The following is a 26,590-nucleotide window of genomic DNA, read 5'->3' as shown; positions in this document are numbered from 1 at the left end:
AATTGCAGGCTTCAGTGAGTCCCACGGGAAGACAGCACAGACCAGGAAGGGGTAGGGTTTCTATATGGTCTGGGCACTGGCCACAAAGACTGGGACATGGGGCCTGAAGCTCAGATCACCTAAAATGTGACATAGCCCGCTTCTGCTCAGAAGTCAGACAGTGTTGGCTTGATGCAGATTCCTTGTTGCACATTGTGTCTATAAAATGAGTGCCTCCTGGAGAGCTCCTCCCCAGAAGACACATGGAAATGCATAGACTTGAATGGAAACGGCACCCTCTGGAGTCATGCAAAAAGGCAGCCTTACTCCCACCAACAAGGGAACACATATTTCAAAAGCATTTTGAGGGGAGTGACTGCTTGATAGTTAGAGTTTCCCCTTTACCTTTATGTTATACAGACGTTTTGGAACTAGGTAGAGGTGGTGGTTGCAAACATTGTGAATGTACTCAAAGCCTTTGAACTGTTTACTTTGAAATGTTTAATTTTATATATGAATTTCATCTCAATTAAAAAAAGTTTATTCTCTTTTTTTTTTTGAGACAGAGTCTCAAGCTGTTATCCTGGGTAGAGTGCTGTGGCGTCATAGCTCACAGCAACCTCAAAACTCTTGTGCTTAAGTGATTCTCTTGCCTCAGCCTCCTAAGTATCTGGGACTACAGGTGCCCACCACAATACCTGGCTATTTTTTTGTTGTAGTTATTATTGTTGTTTAGCTGACCCAATCGGGTTGGAACCCACCAACCTTGGTGCATGTGGCTGGTGCCATAACCACTGAGCTATGAGTGCCGAGCCTAAGTATTTCTTTTTTTTTTTTTTTTTTTGTAGAGACAGAGTCTCTCTTTACTGCCCTGGGTAGAGTGCCATGGCGTCACACGGCTCACAGCAACCTCCAGCTCTTGGGCTTATGTGATTCTCTTGCCTCAGCCTCCCGAGCAGCTGGGACTACAGGCACCCGCCACAACACCCGGCTATTTTTTTGTTGTTGCAGTTTGGCCGGGGCTGGGTTTGAACCCACCACCCTCGGCATATGGAGCCGGCGCCCTACTCACTGAGCCACAGGCGCCGCCCCTAAGTATTTCTTTTTAAAGCAGGGTTTTTCCAAAAAAGTTTAAGTATTGAAGAGAAAGTACTGTTTTAAAAGCTTCCCTATAACAAATCAGCTGTCTGAGGGTGGCGCCTGTGGCTCAAAGGAGTAGGGCGCCGGCCCCATATGCCAGAGGTGGCAGGTTCAAACCCAGCTTCGGCCAAAAAACTGAAAAAAAAAAAAAAAAAAAAAAAAAACAAATCAGCTGTCTGAATTGTGTCACTTCTCTCCCCAGCTTCCTGGGGTCACTGACTATATTCCAGCCAGAAGAAGTGAATTTTCTTTTTTTTGTTTTGTAGAGACAGAGTCTCACTGTACCACCCTTGGGTAGAGTACCGTGGCTTCACACGGTTCACAGCAATCTCTAACTCTTGGGCTTACGCGATTCTCTTGCCTCAGCCTCCCAAGCAGCTGGGACTACAGGCGCCTGCCACAACGCCCGGCTATTTTTTTTTTGTTGCAGTTTGGCCGGGGCTGGGTTTGAACCCATCACCCTGGGCATATGGGGCTGGCGCCCTACTCACTGAGCCACAGGCGCCGCCAGAAGTGAATTTTCTTAAAAGCCCTCTCCTAGGCCAGGCGTGGTGGCTTACACCTGCAGTCCCAGCACTATGGGAGGCCAAGGCAGGTGGATTGCCTGAGTTCAGAGGTTCAACACCAGTATGAGCAGCAGTGAGCCAGAGTAAGAGCCCGTCTCTACTAACATCAAAAACAGTCGGATGTTGTGGTGGGCGTCTGTAATCCCACCAACCGGGGAGGCAACGGGAAAAAGCATCGCCAGAGGAAGAAGAAAAATGAACAACAAAAAAGAATACTTCAAACAAAGAAGAATGAACAAGCTAGCTGAAATTAAAAATAAAAAAATAATAAATAAAATAAAATAAAGCCCTGCTCCAAGATTCCAGCTGAGGAAGAAGGGAAATGGTCAAATCTGTCCAAGGTCCTTAGCAGCACTTGTCAGAAAGGGAACAGAAAGGGAACAGAAAGGCAGCATCAAGGTCCTCTGAAGTGCCAACCCATTTGATGGAGCCAGATCCTGGGAGTCCAGATGTAGCTCTGCGCAATTCTGAGAAAAGCTGTGTTCTTGCTTCATCTAGCCATCTATTTGCCCATGCATTCATTTATTCATCCAAAAAAGCATTCACTGAGCCTGTGCTACATACTTGGCACAGTGGTAGCTACTAGAAGTCAAGATGAGTAGACTGTGCCTCAGTGAGTAGGGTACTGGCCCCATATACCAAGGGTGGTGGGTTCGAATGCAGTCCCGGCCAAACTGCCACAAAAAATAGCTGGGTATTGTGGTGGACACCTGTAGTCCCAGCTACTTGGGAGGCTGAGGCAAGAGAATTGCCTAGGCCCAAGAACTGGAGGTTGCTGTGAGCTGTGATGCCATAGCACTCTACTGAGGGTGACAAAGTGAGATTCTGTCTCTACAAAAAAAAAAAAAGGTGAGTAGAACATCACCCTCAAGCAGCCCACTGTCTAGTGAGAAGACTATTTGAATGGAAAAGATTTTTTTTTTTTTTTTTTTTGTAGAGACAGAGTCTCACTGTACCGCCCTCGGGTAGAGTGCCGTGGCATCTCACGGCTCACAGCAACCTCTAACTCTTGGGCTTACGCGATTCTCTTGCCTCAGCCTCCCAAGTAGCTGGGACTACAGGCAAGAATGGAAAAGATTATTAATAACAGATATGCACAGGGTGTAAGGATACCCTGAGGAGGGCACCTAAGGGATAGAGGGGTGGGGGTGCTAGGGGAAAGCTTCATGGAGGAAAGGATGTAAGAGTTGGGTCTCCAAGGCCACTGGTGGGAATATGTCCAGGCAAGCCTGATCTGCAGCTAGCTTTGGCCTGAGGGGAATAGGAGAGGGGAGGGGAGGACACCAAATGTAGGGTTTATAGGTTCTCTGAGGGCTCTGAAAAGGCCTGGTGAGCTTCCCCCTCCCCCCTCTCAGGAGAGCCCCATTACAGAGATGGGAAGTGTTTGCTTTGAGGAGGGGTATGTTAAAGTGGTTACAAAGTCTTTCTAGCTTCAGCCAGATGGAAAGGATTCTACTCTACACCTTAAACAATGGACCAAGGTCCTTCATACTGGCTCTCCAGAGGGGCTACAGACCCCTCTTCTAGGTCCAAAGGTTCTCAAGGCAGATAGTCATATAGGACCTCATCCCTCTATCACAGGGGTTGGGGGTGTCACAGAGAAAGCCACTGAGCCACATTCCCGTCCCAGGCCTCTATGCAGGAAGTTGTTTTCCCTTCTACTCTAGGAAACAATTTCTGGTTAGAATTGCCTGTCTGTTTCACCTTTCAAAAACAAGAGACAAAAACACTAATCATTTCTTTTGTAAAGAACAAAATTACCTGCTAGTGCCTGTAGCTCAAGCAGCTAGGGTGCCAGCTACATACACCAGAGGTGGCAGGTTCGAATCCAGCCCAGGCCTGCCAAACAATGCCAACTACAACCAAAAAATAGCCGGCATTGTGGTGGGCGCCTGTAGTCCCAGCTACTTGTGAGGCTGAGGCAAGAGAATCACTTAAGCCCAGGTGTTGGAGGTTGCTGTGAGCTGTGAGGCTATGGCACTCTACCCAGGGCAATAGCTTAAGGCTCTGTCTCAAAAAAAATAAAAATAGGGCGGTGCCTGTGGCTCAGTGAGTAGGGCGCCAGCCCCATATGCCGAGGGTGGCGGGTTCAAACCCAGCCCCGGCCAAACTGCGACCAAAAAATAGCCGGGCGTTGTGGCGGGCGCCTGTAGTCCCAGCTGCTCGGGAGGCTGAGGCAAGAGAATCGCGTAAGCCCAAGGGTTAAGAGGTTGCTGTGAGCCGTGTGACGCCATGGCACTCTACCCGAGGGCGGTACAGTGAGACTCTGTCTCTACAAAAAAAAAATAAATAAATAAAAATAAAAATAAAAGAACAGGGCGGCGCCTGTGGCTCAGTGAGTAGGGCGCAGGCCCCATTTGCCGTGGGTGGCGGGTTCAAACCCAGCCTGAAAAAAATAGCCGGGCGTTGTGGTGGGCGCCTGTGGTCCCAGCTGCTCGGAAGGCTGAGGCAAGAGAATCGCGTAAGCCCAAGAGTTAAGAGGTTGCTGTGAGCCGTGTGACGCCAAGGCACTCTACCCGAGGGCGGTACAGTGAGACTCTGTCTCTACAAAAAAAAAAAATAATAATAAATAAATAAAAATAAATAAAAAAAATAATAAAAAAATAAAAGAACAAAATTACCCCGTGCACATTATTGCAACCCTTCCCATTTGGAGACAATGCATAAAAAAGATGCTTGTATAACATTGCTGGGCTCTAGTCTTTGATAGTGTTTTATTTATTTATTTTTATTAAATCATAGCCGTGTACATTGATATTATCATGGGGCATCATTCACTAGCTTCACAGACCGTTTGACACACTTTCATCACATGGTAGTGGTTGTTGAATGAATGATTTCTAAAAGGCTGGCCTTTCTAAACTGGCTCTGGATTTTTGCTTATGAATAGCAACTTAAAAAAACAAACTTTTTCTTATTTCAATGTTTCACATTTGCTTAAAATATTTTCTTTTTTCTGTCAAAAAAAAAAAAAGAAAAGAAAAATAGCTCTGAGCAGAAGCCTCCTTGGAAAGAAAGAAATGAGAAAAAGAAAGGAAAGCAAAAGCAAAGAAAAACAAAGGGTGTTTTTGGTGTTCCCAGCCCAACCTCAGCCACCAGACTGGAAGGAGTGAATGGTTCTCCGATGGATTCATTCCCAAATCTATCCAGGACAACAGGAAGACGCATCCATACAGGTCACTCCCAACTCTTTTCTTTCCACCTCAAATTAGGGTGATTTCAAGAGGATGTCATCTCCTCCAGCTTTCCAAACACTTCATCTGATGGCCTTGATCTGGTGTTGTAAGCTCCAGCCAGTGTTCAGGCCAGTTCCAGCAGCTATTGTGGGTCCACCAATTTCTCTTTATTTATGTATTGAGACAGAGTCTTACTCTGTAGCCCTGTATAGAGTGTGCTGGCATCATAGCTCACAGCAACCTTCAACTCTTGGGTTCAAGAGATCCTATTGCCTCAGCCTCTTGAGTATCTAAGACTACAGGTGCCCACCACAATGCCCAACTATTTTTTTCTTTATCTTTTTAATCCATAAATTTGTCCCCAGAAGCAGTCTGTCACCTGTAAAATGGGGTGGGGGTAGGGCCTGGATTTGGGGTCTTTTCTGGTTCTAAGTCTTCGTTGTACCCTGGATCAGCTTTTCTTTCTTTCTTTCTTTTTTTGGCTGTCTGTCCTGTGTCCAAGAGTTTGTTTTTTTTTTCTCTTGGGGTGGGAGTGGAAGGCTGGGGAGGGCAGCAGCTTGATTTCTACAAGTGTCATTTGTCACGTGCAAAGCTACCCTGAGGCAAGGCCTGCCAGTTTAATCCGGTTAGGTTCCTGACCACCCCAGGCGGTCTGATGTAAGTTTGGTTCCCTCTTCCATCAGGATCCCTGTGTCCCAGATTGATAACCCTTCAAAGAAATGAAGGTTGAATGTGTCCGAACCTCCTCCCACCCTCGGCAATCGTTATCAGCCTCAGAACTCGGCTGCCAGGCCATATTTCCTGTGACCCCGCCTGAATGACGAAACACGGATCGCAATTGCACTCCTGGGCTTTTCTGAGATCTTGGTCCTCAGTCCTGATGCAACTCTGTCTGGATCTGTCACACAAAGCGCAGCGGCACCAGGGGAGCTAGGACCCAGCGGAGGCCCCGCAGAACTGCGATCCATCCGTAGGGCCGGCGGGAGGGTCAGCGTGTGGGTCAGATTTGGGTCCTTGTCCTCAGCCCCGGGACCAGGCGCTATGAACCCGGGCCAATCAAACACTCCTCTAATCACCCTCCCTAAGCTCTCTTCTTGCGAGCAGTCTGCGGGTGAGAGTGGATAGGGTTTGGCGGCCAGGCTCCTAAGGCGGGCATGGATCCCCCATTAACTCATCCCTGGGGCTGTGGAGTAAACGATGGACAGGCCTCGGGGAAGGGGGACCACGGTGCCTAGAGCTGCCCAGTCTTTGGACCCTACCCCCGTATCCCAACCCTACGTAAGGCAGGCCAGCGCGAGGGCTGGCCGGGCTAACGTCTGCTCCCCGCGCCGCCGTCCCACAGTCATTCACCTATGTGCCCAGTCTGTGCCCAAAGCTCTTGGGCTCTAAGACGCTGGGGGCAACCGTTTTCCCTGCCTGCCGCCGCCTCAAGTTCTCCTGCTATCCCCTCCCCCCGCAACAAGACCCTATAATAAACAAGTCTTTCCTTGATCCTCCCCTGCCGCGAGCGCCCTCGGGGACCTTGGCAGCTGCAGCCGCCGCGGATCCTTTCCAGAAAGGGGGCGTGGCTGTAGCTCTGAGCTCGACAGGGAGCGTTCTGGGGCTCACTGGGGGTGGGGCCAGGCCTCTGTCACCGGGCAGGAGAGAACGTTGCGAACGTGCGCCCGGAACCCATTGGTCGAGGCGGGCCACACTCCCGGGTCTGGATTGGGCCGTGCGTGGGGAGGGCGTGGCCTTGCCAAGCTAGTCCTTATAGGCTGCTCCGCGCTGGTGCTGGGTATCGCAGCAGGCTAAGGGGGAGGAGCGGGTCGGTAGAAGGGACAGGTCTGGGCAGCGCTCGGTGGTTGGCATCAGTTCGCACACCCATTGAAGCGGCAAGACGCAGTTGTCCTAGCACTTCTCGCTGACCGCGCTAGCTGGTGAGTGCCCCTTCTGTGCATGCAGATCTGTGTAGGTCGGAGAGCGCGCAGTCTGGTCTAGTCTCAGACTGACGCCCGGTCCGTGCCCCTCTTGTCTTACAGCGGTTTCTGCGCTCCCGCAGCCTGAGCTCTTCAGCAAAACACCCTGGCGTCCGTCCTTACCATGCCGAACCTTTGGGACCGCTTTTCGTCGTCCTCTTCGTCGTCGTCCTTGTCCCGAGCTCCCACCCCCGATCGGCCTCCGCGCTCGGCCTGGGGGTCGGCGGCCCGAGAGGAGGGGCTTGACCGCTGCGCGAGCGTGGAGAGCTCAGATTGCGAGTCCCTGGACAGCAGCAACAGTGGCTTCGGGCCGGAGGAAGGTGAGCAGTAGGCGGGTGCCGGACGCGATTCAAGGAGCCGGGAAGATGTGGAAGCGCAGTGCCTGAAGGGGTCAAAGCCACCTTGGCATCCTGTCCCACCAGGACTCAAATTCTGGGAGGGGGTTGAGCGCAGGTTACGAATGGGGGGCAGAAAGTAGGACCACTGCTTTCTTAGTGAAACAGCACCTCCCCCTCCTGTACGTCTCTTATTGAAGCTGTTCTAATACTACTCCCGGTGTGCTCCGCTTTCCAGACTCTGCATACTTGGATGGGGTGTCGCTGCCCGACTTCGAGCTGCTAAGCGACCCCGAAGATGAGCGCCTGTGTGCCAGCCTGATGCAGCTGCTGCAGGAGAGCCTGACCCAGGCGCGGCTGGGCTCGCGGCGACCCGCGCGCCTGCTGATGCCTGGCCAGCTGGTGAGCCAGGTGAGCAAAGAACTGCTGCGCCTGGCTTACAGCGAGCCGTGCGGCCTGCGGGGGGCGCTGCTGGACGTCTGCGTAGAGCAGGGCAAGAGCTGCCACAGTGTGGGCCAGCTGGCCCTCGACCGCAGCCTGGTGCCCACCTTCCAGCTGACCCTCGTGCTACGCCTGGACTCACGCCTCTGGCCCAAGATCCAGGGACTGTTTAGTTCGGCCAACTCTTCCTTCCTCCCTGGCTTCAGCCAGTCCCTGACGCTGAGCACTGGCTTTCGAGTCATCAAGAAGAAGCTATATAGCTCAGAGCAGCTGCTCATTGAGGAGTGTTGAACTTCAACCTGGGGGGGCCAACACTGCCCCCTGAAGAAGAAATAACTGAACTTTCGGAAAGGAGATTAGCAGGCAGAGCTGAGGGACTGATGCCTGTCGTTAGAAAACTGACAACAGCCACCTGAGGGGAGGAAGGTGGAGGTAGGGGGACATAGTGTTCCTAGGAAGCTCACTGGGTTGTGTGTAGGTGGCTCAGAATTGGGGGCACATGCCCCTCAGTACTGTAGCATGAAACAAAGGCTTTAGGGGCCAACCAGGCTTCTGGCTGGATGTGTATGTAGCATGTATCTTATTCTTTTTATTATTACTGACAGTTAAAAAACAACAGTGGTGTCACAGAGCCAGGAGAGCAGCTGGGCTGCTCTGGCCTCTGCTAGGCGTGTGTGCTTGGTAGCAGTAGGGGGAGGGGAGGTCATGGAGGTAGTTTGTGTATCTTCTGGTCTGAGGGGACCAAGTATGTTTGTTGTTTGTTTTGAATCTTTTGTTTTTTTGATCAGAGCTTCACTACTGACCTGTTCTAGGCAGCTATCTTACAGACGCATGAATGTAAGAGTAGGAAGGCATGGGTGTTGAATCATTTGGGATCTTTGACACTTGAAAAAAACCCACCTGGGAGCTGCATTCAACCCATTCCTCCCCTATGTGCTGCAGAGCTGAGCTGTGAGGGGAAGGGGCCGATGAGGGTGGGGCTGGAACTCCTCCCCCAGTGGAGTGCCATCTGGGTCTTCCATCTAGAACTGTTTACATGAAGATACTCACTGTTCATGAATACACTTGATGTTCAAGTATTAAGACCTATGCAATATTTTTTACTTTTCTAATAAACATGTTTGTTAAAATGGTTGAGTCTGTCTTTAGTGCCATAAAATGAATGAAAAATAGGGAGATGGACACTGGTCAAAGGCAGGTTTCGTCAGACCATGGGGTCTACCTGTGTGTTCCTCTGTTCCTTTCCGGGGCTGCCTGCCAGCCTGGTAACAGAGGTAATGTGGACTGTGTGCCATCTGTGCCAAGAACCCTGGCTCCCTTGGCTCTGCTGGCTGAAGCTTGCCTGGAGAAGGCACTGGAAAGCACCAGAAGGTGAAGAGTGAGTCAGACCTCCCACTAAGCCAGAATCTTAGTAGGGTGAGCTCACCTGGATGCCCAGGCACAAGGTTCCCCTGAGCCCAAGATCCTTTACAGGCACTGAATAGACTGGAAGAGACCTTGGCTTTCTGTGAGAAAAGTCAACAGTTATATTTGTTCTGCAGTCATGAAAATGAGATTTTATCTCTAGATATAAGAAGACTAACAGGAGGAGTTTGGACAAGACCACTTACCCCAAGCCTCTCACTAGACAAGGAACCTGGGGTTCAGAGGGGCATGACCAGGTTCAGAAAGGAAGTGTGGATCAGGCAGGTGCAGAACTCATCAACACACACACAGGCTTATGCACACATCCACAGACATGGAGGTGAGGGAGTGGGAAGGGCTTAGAACAAGGAGATTGCCGGCCTGTCTTCACAGATGCCCCAGGTGACTTGGATGCCCTGGGTGACCTGGAGTCATTATGTAGTCTGGGCCCCAAGTTCTTTATCAGAGAAATTGGCAAATTGGGGTTGGGCCAGATAAGGCCAAGGCCCTTCCCACTTCTCTCTCCCTGTGACTGGGTCCACCCACACCAACTGGCCTTTGGAGAGTTATTATCTCCCTTGTTTTTTCTTCCTGGTCCCAGACAGGCTTGTTTGCTCAAGACTGAAACAGTGGTTCTTCCACTTAAGTGTGTAATCAGATTGCTGGGGGCCCTAGTGGAGGTTCTGACTGAATGCCATTGGGCAGGGCCCTAGGAATCTGCATTTTTATCAGGATTCTAAGGCAGGGTCCTAAACTTTGGGATAGCTTAGAAGACCCCCATCTTTTTGGTAGAACGGAGCAGTTTGTTTCCCAGAATGAACGAACTTTTGGGTTAGAAGTAGATTTGTAAATAGGTGGTATAACAATGAAGGTTTCTAGAACATAGTTTTAGGAAAGTTCTGACCCCCAATTTCTTAGCACATCATACTGATAGCCACCCTGTGAGGAGTGGGGGACAGGCAGGGGTTTGTACTGTGCTACAGATTAGCAAAGAGAGGATCAAGCCCTTGAGTGGCCAACTTCTTGGAAAAGGGCTTATCTAGTCCATTGTCAGCCTCTCAAATTGGGGCTGAGAAGGAAGCAGGCTAAGAATCTTCTTAGGAACTGACATCTGCACCAATGCTCATGACCGTGTTTCCTTCATCTCAAAACAGCAAGGAAACAATTGTCTGTCTTGAGTGGAGTTTCGTTGGTATCTGGAGGCATGAGCTGGATGGATCAGTCAGCATTAACCCCTCCTGGAGCCAAGGAGACAGCTGAGCACACTCAGTTCCTTTTCTTAGATGGTCAGACTGAAATAGCTGGGTGTTGTGGCGGGCACCTGTAGTCCCAGCTACAGGTGCCCGCCTGTAGGCAAGAGAATTGCCTAAACCCAGGAGTTGGAGGTTGCTGTGAGCTATGATGCCATAGCACTCTACCGAGGGTGATAAAGTGAGACTCTGTCTCTAAAAAAAAAAGATGGTTAGACTGAGGCCATAGTAAGGCTTGGTTGCTAAGAAAGCTCAGCCAATGGCTTGGCACCTGTGGCTCAAGCAGCTACGGCACCAGCCACATACAACTGAGCTGGTGGGTTTGAATCCAGCCTGGGTCAGCCAAACAGCAATGACGGCTGCAACCAAAAAATAGCCGGGCGTTGTGGCAGGCGTCTGTAGTCCCAGCTACTTGGGAGGCGGAGTCAGGAGACTCGCTTGAGCCCAGGAGTTGGAGGTTGCCGTGAGCTGTGATGCGACAGCACTCTACCCAGGGCAACAGCTTGAGGTGCTATCTCAAAAAAAAAAAAAGAAAGAAAGAAAGCTCAGCTGAGATGCCCTCTCCTAAAGCCAGACTTTCTCACCCTCACAGGGCCTGAAGATCCCCACTCTCCCTATGTCCCCACCCCACCCACCCCTGCCAAGCAGGACAGAAGGGCCCCCAAGTGGGACCAGTATAGCTTGGGTTCTACAATAAGGGGAAGAAGCTTGATGAAGCTAAAGCAAGTTCTGAGCCCTCTAGGTCCCCTAAGATGTGGCAGGGAGCTTTGCCCCAGGTACTGCGCTCCTTAAGAGAAGATAGGCAGGCTCCTTTGTTGCTAAGTCCAAAAGTTTTTTGTTTTTGTTTTTTTGCAGTTTTTTTCTTGGCCAGGGCTGGGTTTGAACCCGCCACCTCTGGTATATGGGGCCGGCGCCCTACTCCTTTGAGCCACAGGCGCCGCCCTCCAAAAGTTAATAAAGCTTATAACTTACACATAACATCCTACTTTGGTAAATGCTTTCACAAATCCTATTTAGCATATAAAACGTGTATTGATTATCTCCCTTTGTATTGGATTCCTTCTCTTATTCCTATTTCTCTTTTTTTTTTTTTTTAGACAGAGCCTCAAGCTGTCACACTGGGTAGAGTGCTGTGGCATCACAGCGCACAGCAACCTCCAACTCCTGGGCTTAAGCGATTCTCTTGCCTCAGTCTCCCAAGTCGCTGGGACTACAGGCACTCACCACAACCCCCTGCTATTTTTTTGGCTGTAGCTGTCATTGTTTGGCAGGCCTGGGCTGGATTCGAACCCGCCAGCTCTGGTGTATGTGGATGGCGCCTTAGCCACTTACAGGCACCAAGCCTTATTCCTATTTCTGACTTCCTCAGATCACTGCTCTAGAACCTGCAATAGCTCCTTATTTCCACATTGCTCGGTGTGGTTTTCAAGACGTTTGTACAGGACCTCATACTTCCTCCTCATACAGGTCATACGCAGGCTGACCTCCCACCACTCACCTTATTTTGACATAGGTAGGTATGGTCTGACCACTTCTATAACTCCAGGCTCTGCTCTCTCTAGCTCCCGGCAATGTTGTCCTTCTACTTGATTGGCAAGCCCTGCCCTTCCTTTAAGGCCCAGTGCAATTTCCAACCTTTTTATGGCAATGCAATTCCAGTGCAATTTCCAACCTTCTACCTCCCCTCCCCCATCTTTCACAATTGCAGTGTTAAAATATTGCATACAATGATCTCATTGTATGCACTTGTTTTGCATCCCCCCAAGCTCTATGGGACACCCCTAAGTATCCCCCAAGGCCTGGCATGTAGTGTTTAACTAAGTATTGGCTATCTGAGCCCTCGATCATTCCCTCTCCCTGGACTCAGAGAACACTAGATTCACCAACCTGCCTCAGACTTTCTGGTTACGGGGAGAGGAAGGCAGATAGAAACACTTAATTTTTTTCATTATGCCTACTACCTAGTTTAGAGGAATATTATAAGCTATGATCTGGGTAGGAAGGTGGTATTCTTTTTTTTTTTTTTTTGTAGAGACAGAGTCTCACTTTATGGCCCTCTGTAGAGTGCTATGGCTTCACACAGCTCACAGCAACCTCCAACTCCTGGGCTTAAGTGATTCTCTTGCCTCAGCCTCCCGAGTAGCTTGGAGGAAGGTGGTATTCTTTTTTTTTTTTTTTTCTTTTTTTTGTAGAGACAGTCTCATCCTATGGCCCTTGGTAGAGTGCCATGGCCTCACACAGCTCAGCAACCTCCAACTCCTGGGCTTAAGCGATTCTCTTGCCTCAGCCTCCCGAGTAGCTGGGACTACAGGCGCCCGCCACAATGCCCGGCTATTTTTTGGTTGCAGTCTGGCCAGGGCTGGGCTTGAACCCTCGGTATATGGGGCCGGCGCCCTACTCCTTTGAGCCACAGGCGCCGCCCAGCTCAGACAGTTTTTACTCAATGACCCGGAGAAAGTCACTTTACCTCTCTAAGGTTCAGTTTCCTCATTTGTAAAGGGTGGGTGATGGTAAAGAAATGATATATAAGAAGATATAACTGGTGTCCTCCACACAAAGGAAACCAGTGGCTGAGCAGGGGATGAAGGCCTGAGTGTGGCAGAGCTGGCTGATAGGACGCTTTCACTCCGCGGGGGAAGGTTTCCTTTTTTTTTTTGAGACAAAAATCTCACTCTGTTGCCCTGGGTAGAATGCAGTGGCATCATATCTCACAACAACCTCATACTCTTGGGCTCAAGCGATCCTCTTGCCTCAGTTTTTCTATTTTTAGTAGAGACGGGGTGTCGGGGGGGTATCTGCTCAGGCAGGTCTCCAACTCATGAGCTCAGGTGATCCACCTGCCTTGGCCTCCCAGAGGGCTAGGATTGCAGGCCTAGGATTGCAGGGCTAGGATGGCAATCCACCATGCCTGGCCCCACTAACTAGCATCTTTTTTAAAGTCACCATCTTAACAAGTCATGTCAACACATGACCTTAATAAATTCTTCAAAAAATGGCTGGGTGCCGTCATTCATGCCTGTAATCCTAGCACTATAGGAGGCTGAGGCAGGTGGATTGCCTGAGCTCATGAGTTCGAGACCAGCCTGAGCAAGAGCAAAACCCCATCTCTGAAAAATAGCGGGATATTGTGGCAGGCACCTGTAGTCCCAGCTATTTGGGAAGCTGAGGCAGGAAGATAACTTGCATCTTAGAGTTTGAGGTTGCTGCCAACTATGACACCATGCCACTCTACTGAAGGCAACAAAGTGAGACTTTGTCTCAAAAAAAGAAAAAGAAAAAGAAGGGCGGTGCCTGTGGCTCAAGGAGTAGGGCACTGGCCCCATATACTGGAGGTGGCAGGTTCATGTCTGGTCCTGGACAAAAACTGCAAAAAAAAGAAAGAAAAAGAAAAAAATAGAAAAACTAGCAGGGGTGGGGAGTTGCCTATAGTCCCAGCTACTTTAGAGCTACTTTAGAGCCTGAGACAAGAGGTTCACTTGAGCCCAAGAGTTTAAGGTTGCTGTGAGCAATGATGCCAAGCACTCTACTCACAGTGACAGAATGAGACTCTGTCTCAAAAAAAGTAATTAATTAATTAATTAAAATAAATTCTCAAAAAAAACCCCACATCACGTTGGGTGAATATGCTCAGACAGCTACACATCTAAGCTGTATTCTTTTTCTTTTCTTTTGTTTTTCAGAGCCTCAAGCTGTCACCTTGGGTAGAGTGCCGTAGTGTCACAGCTCACAGCAACTTTCAACTTCTGGGCTTAAGCGATTCTCTTGCCTCAGCTTCCCAAGTAGCTGGGACCACAGGAGACTGCCACAACGCCTGGCTATTTTTTTGTTGCAGTTTGGCCAGGGCCGGGTTTGAATCCACCACCCTTGGTATATGAGGCCGGCGCTCTACTCACTGAGCCACAGGTGCTGCCCAATGCCCGACTATTTTTTGGTTGTAGTTGTCATTGTTGTTTGGCAGGCCTGGGCTGGATTTGAACCTGCCAGCTCTGGTGTATGTGACTGGTGACTTAGCCACTTGAGCTACAGGCTCTGAGCCATCTAAGCTGTATTCTAATTCTGGTACACATCAAGCACCGTATATATTGTTCTCTTAATTCCACCTCATGGTTCAGGAGGAAATGCCAAGGCCAAGAGCGGCTCAGTGAGCAGCTCCATTAATGGGAGTACAGTCTCCTACCTGCTGGGCCTTCTGTTCAATCCCCCAAGACCTTTTGGTTCCCCAGCTCAGAGCAATGTGGGTCAACCACGTTCCTGCTTTGGCCAAGTACTGCAGGGGCACTCTAGGAGAAGGCCAAGGAAGAAATCAGGCCAAATTAATAGATCATTACAGGACTCTCTAATTATCCTGAAGAACAGGGCTTTTTATGAAGGAATCAGAAATTAGAAAGCCGGGCGGCGCCTGTGGCTCAGTTGGTGAGGCGCCAGCCCCATATACCGAGGGTGGCGGGTTCAAACCCAGCCCCAGCTGAATTGCAACCAAAAAATGGTTGGGCGTCGTGGCGGGCGCCTGTAGTCCCAGCTGCTCGGGAGGTTGAGGCAGGAGAATCGCTTAGGCCCAGGAGTTGGAGATTGCTGTGAGCTGTGTGATGCCATGGCACTCTACCGAGGGCCATAAAATGAGACTCTGTCTCTACAAAAAAAAAAAGAAAGAAATTAGAAAGCAGACCATTGGGCAGCGCCTGTGGCTCAGTGAGTAGGGCGCCGGCCCCATATGCCGAGGGTGGCGGGTTCAAACCCGACCCCGGCTGAACTGCAAACCAAAAAATAGCCGGGTGTTGTGGCGGGCGCCTGTAGTCCCAGCTACTTGGGAGGCTGAGGCAAGAGAATCACTGAAACCCAGGAGCTGGAGGTTGCTGTGAGCTGTGTGAGGCCATGGCACTCTACCAAGGGCCATAAAGTGAGACTCTGTCTCTACAAAAAAAAAAAAAAAAAAGAAAGCAGACCATTAAGCCGAGTGCAGTGGTTCACACCTGTAATCCTAGCACTCTGGGAGGCTGAAATGGGGGTGGATCACCTGAGCCTGATCAGGAGTTTGAGACCAGCCAGGGCAAAAGCAAGACGCTGTCTCTACTTAAAAATAAAAAGTAGCCAGGCGCTATTGTGGGCTCCTATAGTCCCAGCTACTTGGGAGGCTGAGGCAAGAGGATTGCTTGACCCAAAGGGTTTGAGGTTGCTATGAACTAGACTGATGCTGTGGCACTCTAGCTAGGGCAACAGGACGAGACACTGTCAAAAAAAAAAAAAAGAAGAAGAAAAGAAAGCAAACCATTAAATTCAGACACATCCACACAGGGTCCCAGCTGAACAGTCTCCATCTTGAACCCAAGCACAGGCAGCTTCATGGAAACGTCTGGGGCAGCAGATTCAGTCTGTGCCATGTGGTGCTGGTGACTCTGAAGACAGAGGTTGGTGAACTGTCATTTGATTACTGTAATCACCCATTCATTCATTCATTCATCCATTCATTTAATCTATATACCATATAACTAAATGGGTCCATGAGAGCTGTAAGAGAAAGTCAAAGTAGAAATTCTTCTTTTTTTTTAGAGACAGAGTCTCACTTTGTCGCCCTTTGGTAGAGTGCCGTAGCATCACAGCTTAGAGCAACCTCCAGCTCTTGGGCTTAGGCGATTCTCTTGCCTCAGCCTCCCGAGTAGCTGGGATTACAGGCACCTGCCACAATGTCCGGCTATTTTTTTTGTTGCAGTTTGGCTGGGGCCGGGTTCAAACCCGCCACCCTTGGTATATGGGGCCGGCGCCCTACTCACTGAGCCACAGGCGCCGCCCCAAAGTAGAAATTCTTAAAAGAAGCTGATATCACTATAGTCCCAGCTACTTGGGAGGCTGAGGCCAGAGAATTGCTTGAGCCCAAGAGTTTGAGGTTGCTGTGAGCTGTGATGCTACAGCACTCTACCCACGGCGACATAGTTTGACTCTGTCTCAAAAAAATAAAAAAAGAAGCTGAGATCAAAATGCTCTCTCTCTCTTTCTCTCTGTCTCTCAGACACACATACACACAATCACATACATATTTATAAGCAAAACTGTGGGGCATAAGAAGAGAAAACAGGCACAAACTCAATTCTCCCTGCCTCCAACTTCTCAGGAAAAAAATTACTTATTTGTATAAACTTTTGGATACATGTGTGATTTTGTTATATACATGGGTAGCAGTTAAGTCAGGGCTTTTACGGTATCCATCACCCGAACAACATACATGTCAGAGTAGAAAGCTCAGGAGGTCCTCTGCACGGGATGAGAAAAGAATTTCTCTAGACCAAGATTAGGACATAAAAGTATGGACTTTATTTTGTCTCTTAGAAGGAGAGCAGGAATGAGAGAGGGAAAGAAGAGTGTAGAAAGAGAGAGAAGAGCAGGGAGATGGCATGATATCCCAGAGAGAGGGAATGAATGCCCACAGTTGAGGTCAGGCCCTTGCTGAATTTAAGGGGGAACAAAGAAAAATAAAGGTAGAATGTGAATGTTGTATACGTTTTCCCTTTGGGAAAGTTGAAGACAGACTTTTTTCCAGGGGGTTCTGATCCGGAGGCCTAATGTTCATTCCCATTGTTCCCCAGGACATCTAGGAACCCTTGAGGCTAAAGGAACAATCTAGAAGACAAAGGAGTTGGTGAATGTGAAGAGAAGAATTTACATTTCCTTTTGTCTGCTGGGCTCCTCTGAGGTTTGTGAAAACAGAAATCCACAGGGTGCCCAGCAAGAGAATTTATAGGATTGATCTTTAACTGTTACTAGCAAATTGCAGGATTAGGTATTTTCTTGTTATTTTTGTAATTTTTGTCCCTTTTAATACTTTGTATTCATTAACCAATTTCTAATCATCTCACCCCCGCATCTCACCTCCCCACCCTCCTAGGGAAAAATTATTTAACATATAGAAAAGTACATAAATGGGGTGGTGCCTGTGGCTCAAGGAGTAGGGTGCTGGCCCCATATACTGGAGGTGGCAGGTTCAAACCCATCCTCTGCCAAAACTGCAAAAAAAAAAAAAAAAAAAAGTACATAAATGAAACTAATTGAACTGCATACTTAAAATTGATGAATTGTACTGAATTATACCTCAATGAGCCTGAATTGTTTTTTAAGTATGTATATAATTGCACATAGCTAGGCACACAGTGACGCTCATCTGTAGTCCCAGATACTCAGGAGGGCGAGGGAGGAGGATTTCTTGAGCCCAGGAGTCCAAAGCCAGACTGGGCAAAACAGTGAGACTCTGTCTCTAGCTGGGAACAGTGGCCTTGCCTATTGTCCCAATGACTTTGGAGGCTGATGCAGGGGGATCACTTGAGCCCAGGAGTTTAAAGGTGCAGTGAGGTATGATGACATATCCAGGGGAACAGAGCAGGACCCCACCCAGGGAAAAAAATAGCTAAACTATAAAACTCTTAGAAGAAAATATAGGAGTAAATCTTTGTGATCTTGGATTAGGCAGTGATTTCTTAGATAAAGTACCAAAAGTACAAGTGACTTTTGGTTGACAAGTTGAACTTCATCAAAATTAAAAATATTTGTGCTTTGGGCGGCGCCTGTGGCTCAGTCAGTAAGGCGCCGGCCCCATATACCGAGGGTGACGGGTTTAAACCCGGCCCCGGCCAAACTGCAACCAAAAAATAGCCGGGTGTTGTGGCGGGTGCCTGTAGTCCCAGCTACTCGGGAGGCTGAGGCAAGAGAATCACTTAAGCCCAGGAGTTGGAGGTTGCTGTGAGCTGTGTGAGGCCACGGCACTCTACCGAGGGCCATAAAGTGAGACTCTGTCTCTACAAAAAAAGAAAAAAAGAAAAATATTTGTGCTTTAAAGGACATCATCAAGAAAGTGAAAAGATGGCCCGGGCCGTGGCTCATCCCTATAATCCTAGCACTCTGGGAGGCCAAGGTGGGTGGATTGCTTGAGTTCAGGACTCGAAGACCAGCATGAGCAAGAAGGAGGCCCCATCTCTACCAAAAAAGAAAACTAGTCAGGTATAGTAGTCCACACTTGTAGTCCCAGCTACTTGGGAGACTGAGGCAAGAGGATCGCTCAAGCCCAAGAGTCTGAGGTGGCTGTGAATTACAAAGATGCCACAACACTCTACTCAGGGTGACAGAGTAAAACTCTGTCACAAAAACAAAAAAAGAAAAAAAAAGTGAGGGTGGTGCCTGTGGCTCAAAGGAGTAGGGCGCCAGCCCCATATGCCAGAGGTGGCGGGTTCAAACCCAGCCCCAGCCAAAAAACTGAAAAAGAAAAAAAAAAAAATGAAGTGAGACACAGATTGGGAGAAAATATTTGCAAATTATATATATGATAAGTAATTTGCATCTAGAATATAAAGAATTCTTACAACTCAATTAAAAAAATGGGCAAGGGATCTAAATAGACGTTTTTTTCCCTAAAGAATATATACAAATACCCAATAGGCCATGTAAGAAAGGATATTCGATATTATTAGTCATTAGGGAAATATAAATCAACCCTACACTGAGATACCACGTCACATCACCAGAATGGATGTAATCAAAGAGTAGATGATAATAAATGTTGAGGAAGCTGTGGAGAAATGGGAGCCCTCTTAAATCGCTGGAGAGAAGGTAAAATGGTGCAGCCATTTTGGAAGACAGTTTGGCAATTCCTCAAAATGTTAAACATGGACTTACTGTATGACCCAGTAATTTAACTTCTCGGTATATACCCCAGAGAAATGAAAGCATGGGTTCACATAAAAAGCTTGACAGGAATGTTCATAGCAGCATTATTCATAATAGCCTCAAAGTGGAAACAACCCAAATGCCCATCAACAATTAGAGGAACTAATTTTGGTATATCTACACCATGGAATACCATTCAGCAATAAAAAGAAGTGCAGAACTGATACATGCTAAGACGTCGATGAGTCTCAAAAGCACTTTGCTAAATGACAGAAACATGTCATAAAAGATGACATATTGTATGATTCCATTTATACAAAATGTCCAGAATAGGCAAATCCATAAAGATAGAAAGTAGGTTGATGATTGCCTAGGATTGGGGAGCTGGAGGAAATAGGGGGTGGGGTCGCTGTTAATGGGTGGCTACTTTTTGGGGTGATGAAAATGTTCTAAAATCAATTATGATGATGGCTGCAGAACAGTAAATAAACTCAAACCCATTAAATTGTACACTTTCAACAAGTGACATTTATGATATGTAAATTGTATCAATAAAGCTTTTTTTAGGTACACATTTGTTGAAAGTCATAGAATTGTACATCAAAAAAGGGTGCATTGGGGTGGCACCTGTGGCTCAAGGAGTAGGGCGCCAGCCCCATATACCGGAGGTGCCGGGTTCAAACCCAGCCCCAGCCAAAAAAAAAAAAAAAAGGGTGCATTTTACTACATGCAAATTATACCTCATTTTAAAAAATTTTAACATTCCCAAAAAAGTATACAAAATGAGCTCTGGAAGTTTTCTTTGTTTTTTGGTAGAGGCAGAGTCTCACTTTATTGTCCTTGGTAGAGTGCTATGCCATCACAGCTCACAGCAACCTCCAGCTCTTGGGCTTACTCGATTCTCTTGCCTCAGCCTCCCGAGCAGCTGGGACTACAGGTGCCTGCCACAACGCCCAGCTATTTTTTTGTTGCTGCAGTTTGGCCGGGGCCGGGTTTGTACCCGCCACCCTTGGTATATGGGGCCAGAGCCCTACTCACTGACCACAGGCGGTGCCCAAGCTCTGGAAGTTTTAAAAAATAAATTATGGTTCCATGGCTCGGTGCCTGTGGCTCAAACGGCTAAGGCGCCAGCCACATACACCTGAGCTGGCAGGTTCGAATCCAGCCCAGGCCTGCCAAACAATGAAGGCTGCAACCAAAAAATAGCCAGACATTGTGGCAGGCACCTGTAGTCCCAGCTATTTGGGAGGTGGAGGCAGGAAAATCAAATGAGCCCAGGAGTTAGAGATTGCTGTGAGCTGTGATGTCACAGCACTCTTTACCCAGGGTGACAGCTTGAGGCTCTGTCCCAAAAAAAGAAAAAAAAAATTATGGCTCCATAATTATAGTTCCATTTAGTGCAAATATAGTAAATTTTTCACTAAGAAAAGGAAAGTAAAGAGAAACCATGATCACTCTGGCTTAAATTTTATTTATTGTCTGTCTCCAACAATAGAATGACAGTTTTTGTGTGCCTAGCATGTTGCCTGGCTCATAGAAAATGCTCAAAGAAGGCTTGGTGCCTGTGGCTCAAGTGGCTAAGGCGCCAGCCACCTACACCTGAGCTGGCCGGTTCGAATCCAGCCCGGACCCGCCAAACAACAATGACGGCTGCAACCAAAAAATAGCCGAGCGTTTGTGGCAGGCGCCTGTAAACCCAGCTACTTGGGAGGCAGAGGCAGGAGAATCGCTTGAGCCCAGGAGTTGGAGGTTGCTGTGAGCTGTGATGACACAGCACTCTACCCAGGGCGACAGCTTGAGGCTCTGTCTCAAAAAAGAAAAAGAAGGGCGGCGCCTGTGGCTCAGTCAGTAGGGCGCCGGCCCCATATACCGAGGGTCGCGGGTTCAAGCCCGGCCCCGGCCAAACTGCAACCAAAAAATAGCCGGGCGTTGTGGCAGGTGCCTGTAGTCCCAGCTACTCGGGAGGCTGAGGCAAGAGAATCGCTTGAGCCCAGGAGTTGGAGGTTGCTGTGAGCTGTGTGAGGCCATGGCACTCTACCGAGGGGCATAAAGTGAGACTCTGTCTCTACAAAAAAAAAAAAAAAAAAAAAAAAAAAAAAAAAAAAGAAAAAGAAAATGCTCAAGGAAGAGAAGGTGAGTCAAGAACATACTCGTTTTGGCTGGAGTTTGGGTCCTGAGGTTTGGGACTCTGCGCTGGGCTCACTGGAGTCCAAGCACGTCGAAGGATTTAGTCATGTTTGCACATGCGATGAGGCACATGTTGTGCAAGAACAAGGCCTTTCACTACCCAGTCCTCATGTTGTTGCTGATTGTTGGAGGTTCTTTTGGTCTTCATGAGTTTTCACAAATCCCATTTGATGCTGTGAATATTAAAATGGAAGGACACATACAACTGGATTGGGGAGTTAAATAACCAAAACAGAGCATGCTGAACCACACGCAAAAAAGAAATTGAGAGTAGGCATAGTGGAGACGAGGATATGAATGAAAACACATATGAAGACTGAATCTCACAGGTCCAGGGTTAGACAGATTCATCCTGAATTGCCAAAATGACTGAAAACAAAGTGCCTTTTGAGCTCGGCACCCGTAGCACAATGGTTATGGAGCCAGCCACATACACTGAAGTTGGTGGGTTCAAACCCGGCCCGGGCCAGCTAAACGACAATGACAACTGCAACAAAAAATAGCCAGGTGTTGTGGCGGGTGCCTGTAGTCCCAGCTACTTGGGAGGCTGAGGCAAGAGAATTGCTTAAGCCCAAGAGTTTGAGGTTGCTGTGAGCTGTGATGCTAGGGCACTCTACTGAGGGTGACATAGTGAGACTCTGTCTCGAAAACAAACAAACAAACAAACAAACCCTACAAAGTACCTTTTGAGTCAGAGCATGAGAAAATAAAGGACTCCACTTCCAATGATTAAAAGAATATTTGAGGACCTCAGGGGTTAAATAGATGCTGATATTCTCTTCTCCAAGGGACAAAATCCTAAGACTAAGGGAATTCAACTATGCTGATACTTTTTTCTTTTCTTTTCTTTTTTTTCTTTCTTTTTTTTGAGACAGAGTCTCAAGCTTTCACCCTGGGTAGAGTGCCGTGGCATCATAGCTCACAGCAACCTCCAACTCGGGCTCAAGCAATCCTCTTGCCTCAGTTTTTCTATTTTTTAGTAGAGACGGGGGTCTCCCTTTTGCTCAGGCTGGTCTCAAACTTATGAGTTCAAGCTACCCCCCACCTCAGCCTCCCAGAGGGGTAGGATTACAGGTGTGAGCCACTGCGCCTGGCCCTGATGTGAGATAATCTTGATAAAATGTCAAGTACAACCCAGCTACTCGGGAGGCTGAGGCAAGAGAATCGCTTAAGCCCAGGAGTTGGAGGTTGCTGTGAGCTATGTGAGGCCACGGCACTCTACCGAGGGCCATAAAATGAGACTGTCTCTACAAAAAAAAAAAAAAAAAAAAAATGTCAAGTACATGTCTTGTGCAGGTCTTTATGCTGCTCAGCTGTTCCATCTGTCAATAAAAGTAACAGTGTTGACCACATTTACACCTTTCAATAAAAATGTGAATAAATACTGCTACTAAAAAAAAAGTGCTCAGAGAACATTTGTGCATTTGTGGAAGAAGGGAAAAATGGAAAGGACTATGATATCTCAAATCCACCATCTCCTGAAGATGCCCACTGGGGCCACTTTCAAGCACTTTAGTATCATCATCATTATTATTATTATGGTAAAATACATAAAACATAAATTTTGCCATCTTTTGGGGGGGAATAGAATCTCACTTTGTTACCCTCAGTAGAGTGCTGTGACATCACAGTTCACAGTAACCTCAGACTCTTGGGTTTAAGTGATTCTCTTGCCTCAGCCTCCCAAGTAGCTGGGACTACAGGCGCCCGCCACAACACCTGGCTATTTTTTGTTGTTGCTGTTTTGTTGCAGTTGTCATTGTGGTTTATCTGGCCCAGGCCAGGTTTGAACCCACCACCCTCAGTGTGTATGTGGCTGGTGCCATAACCACTGTGCAACCCGTGCCGAGCCAATTTTGCCATCTTAACCATATTTAAGGACACAGTTCAGTAGTGTAGTATATTCACTGTTGTACAACCCATCTCCAGAACTCTTTTCTCCTTCCAAAATTGAAACTTTTTATATCCATTAAATAAGTCCTCATTTCCCCCTCACATGGCAACTACCACTCTGCTTTCTGCCATTGTGGGTGTGGATGTGGCTTATTTCACTCAGCACAATATCCCTAAGGTCCATCCGTATTGTAGCATGTGACAGGATTTCTTTACTTTTGAAGTCTGCATAATACTGCATTGTAGGTACCTCCCGTGTTTTCTTATCCATTCATCTGTTGTGGACATTTGGGTTGCTTTTCTTGGCTATTGTGAGTAGTGCTGCTGTGAACATGGATGTGTGGTTATTTCATCAGGTTTCTGCTCTTACTTCCTTCAGGTATAGACTCACAACTGGAAATGCTAGATCATACGGCAATTTGATTTTTTTTTTTTTGAGACAGAGCCTCAAGCTGTTGCCCTGGGTAGAGTGCTGTGACATCACAGCTCACAGCAACCTCCAACTCCTGGGCTCCAGCGATTCTCCTGCCTCTGCCTCCCAAGTAGCTGGGACTACAGGTGCTTGCCACAACACCCAGCTATTTTTTGGTTGCAGCCATCATTGTTGTTTGGCGGGTCTGGGCTGGATTCGAACCCGCCAGCTCGGGTGTATGTGGCTGGTGCCTTAGCCGCTTGAGCCACAGGTGCCGAGCCTATTTCTTTCTTTCTTTCTTTTTTTGAGATAGTCTCACTCTGTTGCCCAAGCTACAGTGCCATGTTATTAGCCTAGCTCACAGCAACTTCAAACTCCTGGGTTCAAGTGATCCTCCTGCCTCAGCCTCCTGAGTAGCTAACACTACAGGCACCTGCCACCATGCCAAGCAAACTCCTGAGCTCAAGCTATCCTCCTGCCTCAGCCTCCCAGAGTGCTAGGATTATAGGCATGAGCCACCACAGCTGGCTGCTAATTTGATTTTTTTTTTTTTTTTTGGCTGGGGCTGGGTTTGAACCCGCCACCTCCGGGATATGGGACTGACGCCCTACTCCTTGAGCCACAGGCGCCACCCAATTTGATTTTTTTTTGACACAGAGTTTTGCTCTGTCACCTTGGGTAGAGTGCTGTGACATTATAGCTCACAACAACCTGAAACTCTTGGGCTTAAGCAATCCTCTTGCCTCAGCATCCTGAGTAGCTATAGGCATGCACTACTACACCCAGCTAGTTTTTCTGTCTTTTGTAGAGACGGGGGTTTTGAACTCCTGAGCAAAAGTCACCTCCCCTCCTTGGCCTCCCAGGGTGCTAGGATTACAGGTGTGAGCCACCACACCCGGCTGATAATTTGATTTTTAATTTTTAATTTTTTTTTTGTGCAGTCTTTTTTTTTTTGACTGAGTTTGAACCCACCACCTCCGACATATGGGGCCAGCACCCTATTCTTTTTTTTTGCCAGCACCCTATTCTTTTGAGCCATAGGCGCCGCCCTGATTTTTAATTTTTTGAGAAATTGTCATACTATTTTCCATGGCAGTTGCACCATTTTACATCCCACTAACAGTACACAACATTTCCAAGCACTTTTTTTTTTTTTTTTTTTTTTTTTGTAGAGACAGAGTCTCACTATACTGCCCTCGGGTAGAGTGCCGTGGCGTCACACGGCTCACAGCAACCTCTAACTCTTGGGCTTACGGGATTCTCTTGCCTCAGCCTCCCAAGCAGCTGGGACTACAGGCGCCCGCCACAACGCCCGGCTATTTTTTTTGTTGCAGTTTGGCCGGGGCTGGGTTTGAACCCGCCACCCTCGGCATATGGGGCCGGTGCCCTACTCACTGAGCCACAGGCGCTGCCCATTTCCAAGCACTTTTATGCTGCTCCCCACCCCAGTCTAACTCCAGCTATCCTAATAGCCAAGTCCTGCTGAATCTGTTCCTATAGGCGGTGCTTGGTGAAGGGCCAGACAAGAGCTATGTTCCCTAGTACTATGGTGTTGTGGGACACTGGAGGGGAGGCTATCTGCCAGACAGAGTGGGAACAGGCTCCTCAGAGCAGTATGATGAGACTTCAGCCCTGAAGATGTGAGGGCGGTGTCCTTCCCTTGCTCTCTCACCTGGGCCTCCCCCAACACATTTCTGATTCCATGTGGGAGTCTCTTTAGGGAATATGCTAAGGGCTGGGGAACAGACTGGTAGAGCTGATTTGGCCTGGAACAACTTGGAGGACAAGAGAGGCACCCTTTCAGTGGTCTCCAACCCATTTTGTACCTCCAAAAATATTGTTGACTTTTGCCACCACAGATTGAATAAATATATGAAAACCCCCATGACTTCTGTAGCAATGTTAAGGGAATTTGTTTTCTTTTTTTTTGAGACAGTCTCACTTTGTCACCCTTGGTAGAGTGCTGTGGTGTCACAGCTCACAGCAACCTCTAGCTCTTGGGCTTGGGCAATTCTTTTGCCTCAGCCTCCTGAGTAGGTGGGACTGCAGGCACCCGCCACAACATCAGGTTATTTTATTTTTTTTATTTATTATTTATTTTTTATTGTTGGGGATTCATTGAGGGTACAATAAGCCAGGTTGCACTGATTGCAATTGTTAGGTAAAGTCCCTCTTGCAATCATGTCTTGCCCCCATAAAGTGTGACACACACCAAGGCCCCACCCACCTCCCTCCGTCCCTCTTTCTGCTTCCCCCCCCATAACCTTAATTGTCATTAATTGTCCTCATATCAAAATTGAGTACATAGGATTCATGCTTCTCCATTCTTGTGATGCTTTACTAAGAATAATGTCTTCCACTTCCATCCAGGTTAATACGAAGGATGTAAAGTCTCCATTTTTTTTAAAGGCTGAATAGTATTCCATGGTATACCACAGCTTCTTAATCCATTCCTGGGTTGGTGGGCATTTAGGCTGTTTCCACATTTTGGCGATTGTAAATTGAGCTGCAATAAACAGTCTAGTGCAAGTGTCCTTATGATAAAAGGATTTTTTTCCCTTCTGGGTAGATGCCCAGTAATGGGATTGCAGGATCAAATGGGAGGTCTAGCTTGAGTGCTTTGAGGTTTCTCCATACTTCCTTCCAGAAAGGTTGTACTAGTTTGCAGTCCCACCAGCAGTGTAAAAGTGTTCCCTTCTCTCCACATCCACGCCAGCATCTGCAGTTTTGAGAATTTGTGATGTGGGCCATTCTCACTGGGGTTAGATGATATCTCAGGGATGTTTTGATTTGCATTTCTCTAATATATAGAGATGATGAACATTTTTTCATGTGTTTGTTAGCCATTCGTCTGTCATCTTTAGAGAAAGTTCTATTCATGTCGCTTGCCCATTGATATATGGGATCATCCGGCTATTTTTTAGTTACAGTTTGGCTGGGGTTGGGTTTGAACCCTCCACCCTTGGTATATGGGGCTGGTGCCCTACTCACTGAGCCACAGGCACCACTCCTAAGTGAACTTGTTCACTTAACTGCATCTACACACATTCAAAAAGTAGCAGGACAAAAATGGGCCAGACAAACTGTAGATACAGTTTATAGACAATGCAGGGGCAGGCCCTGGTGGAACCTGCCTCCCCTGGTGATAAGTTGAGGCCTCCAGTCAAGTCCCCACTCCCAGGGCAGGTCAGCCTTTCCTAGGT

The 26,590-nt window shown here is 47.9% G+C and overlaps 1 protein-coding gene across 1 annotated transcript; it reads left to right on the top strand.

The window, feature by feature from the left end:
- The first annotated feature begins 6,624 nt into the window (after window positions 1-6,624).
- Window positions 6,625-8,725, top strand: DDIT4 (DNA damage inducible transcript 4). The gene is made up of 3 exons (XM_053586232.1): window positions 6,625-6,780; window positions 6,883-7,139; window positions 7,393-8,725. The coding sequence occupies exons 2-3, from the start codon at window positions 6,944-6,946 to the stop codon at window positions 7,884-7,886; spliced, it is 690 nt and encodes a 229-aa protein (XP_053442207.1). The 5' UTR covers window positions 6,625-6,780; window positions 6,883-6,943; the 3' UTR covers window positions 7,887-8,725.
- The last annotated feature ends 17,865 nt before the right edge of the window (window positions 8,726-26,590 follow it).

Source organism: Nycticebus coucang, chromosome 3, assembly GCF_027406575.1.
Source record: "Nycticebus coucang isolate mNycCou1 chromosome 3, mNycCou1.pri, whole genome shotgun sequence".
NCBI classification, from domain to species: Eukaryota; Metazoa; Chordata; class Mammalia; order Primates; family Lorisidae; genus Nycticebus; species Nycticebus coucang.
Note: the sequence above shows the minus strand (reverse complement) of the source record. Positions and strands in the feature narration are given on the sequence as shown.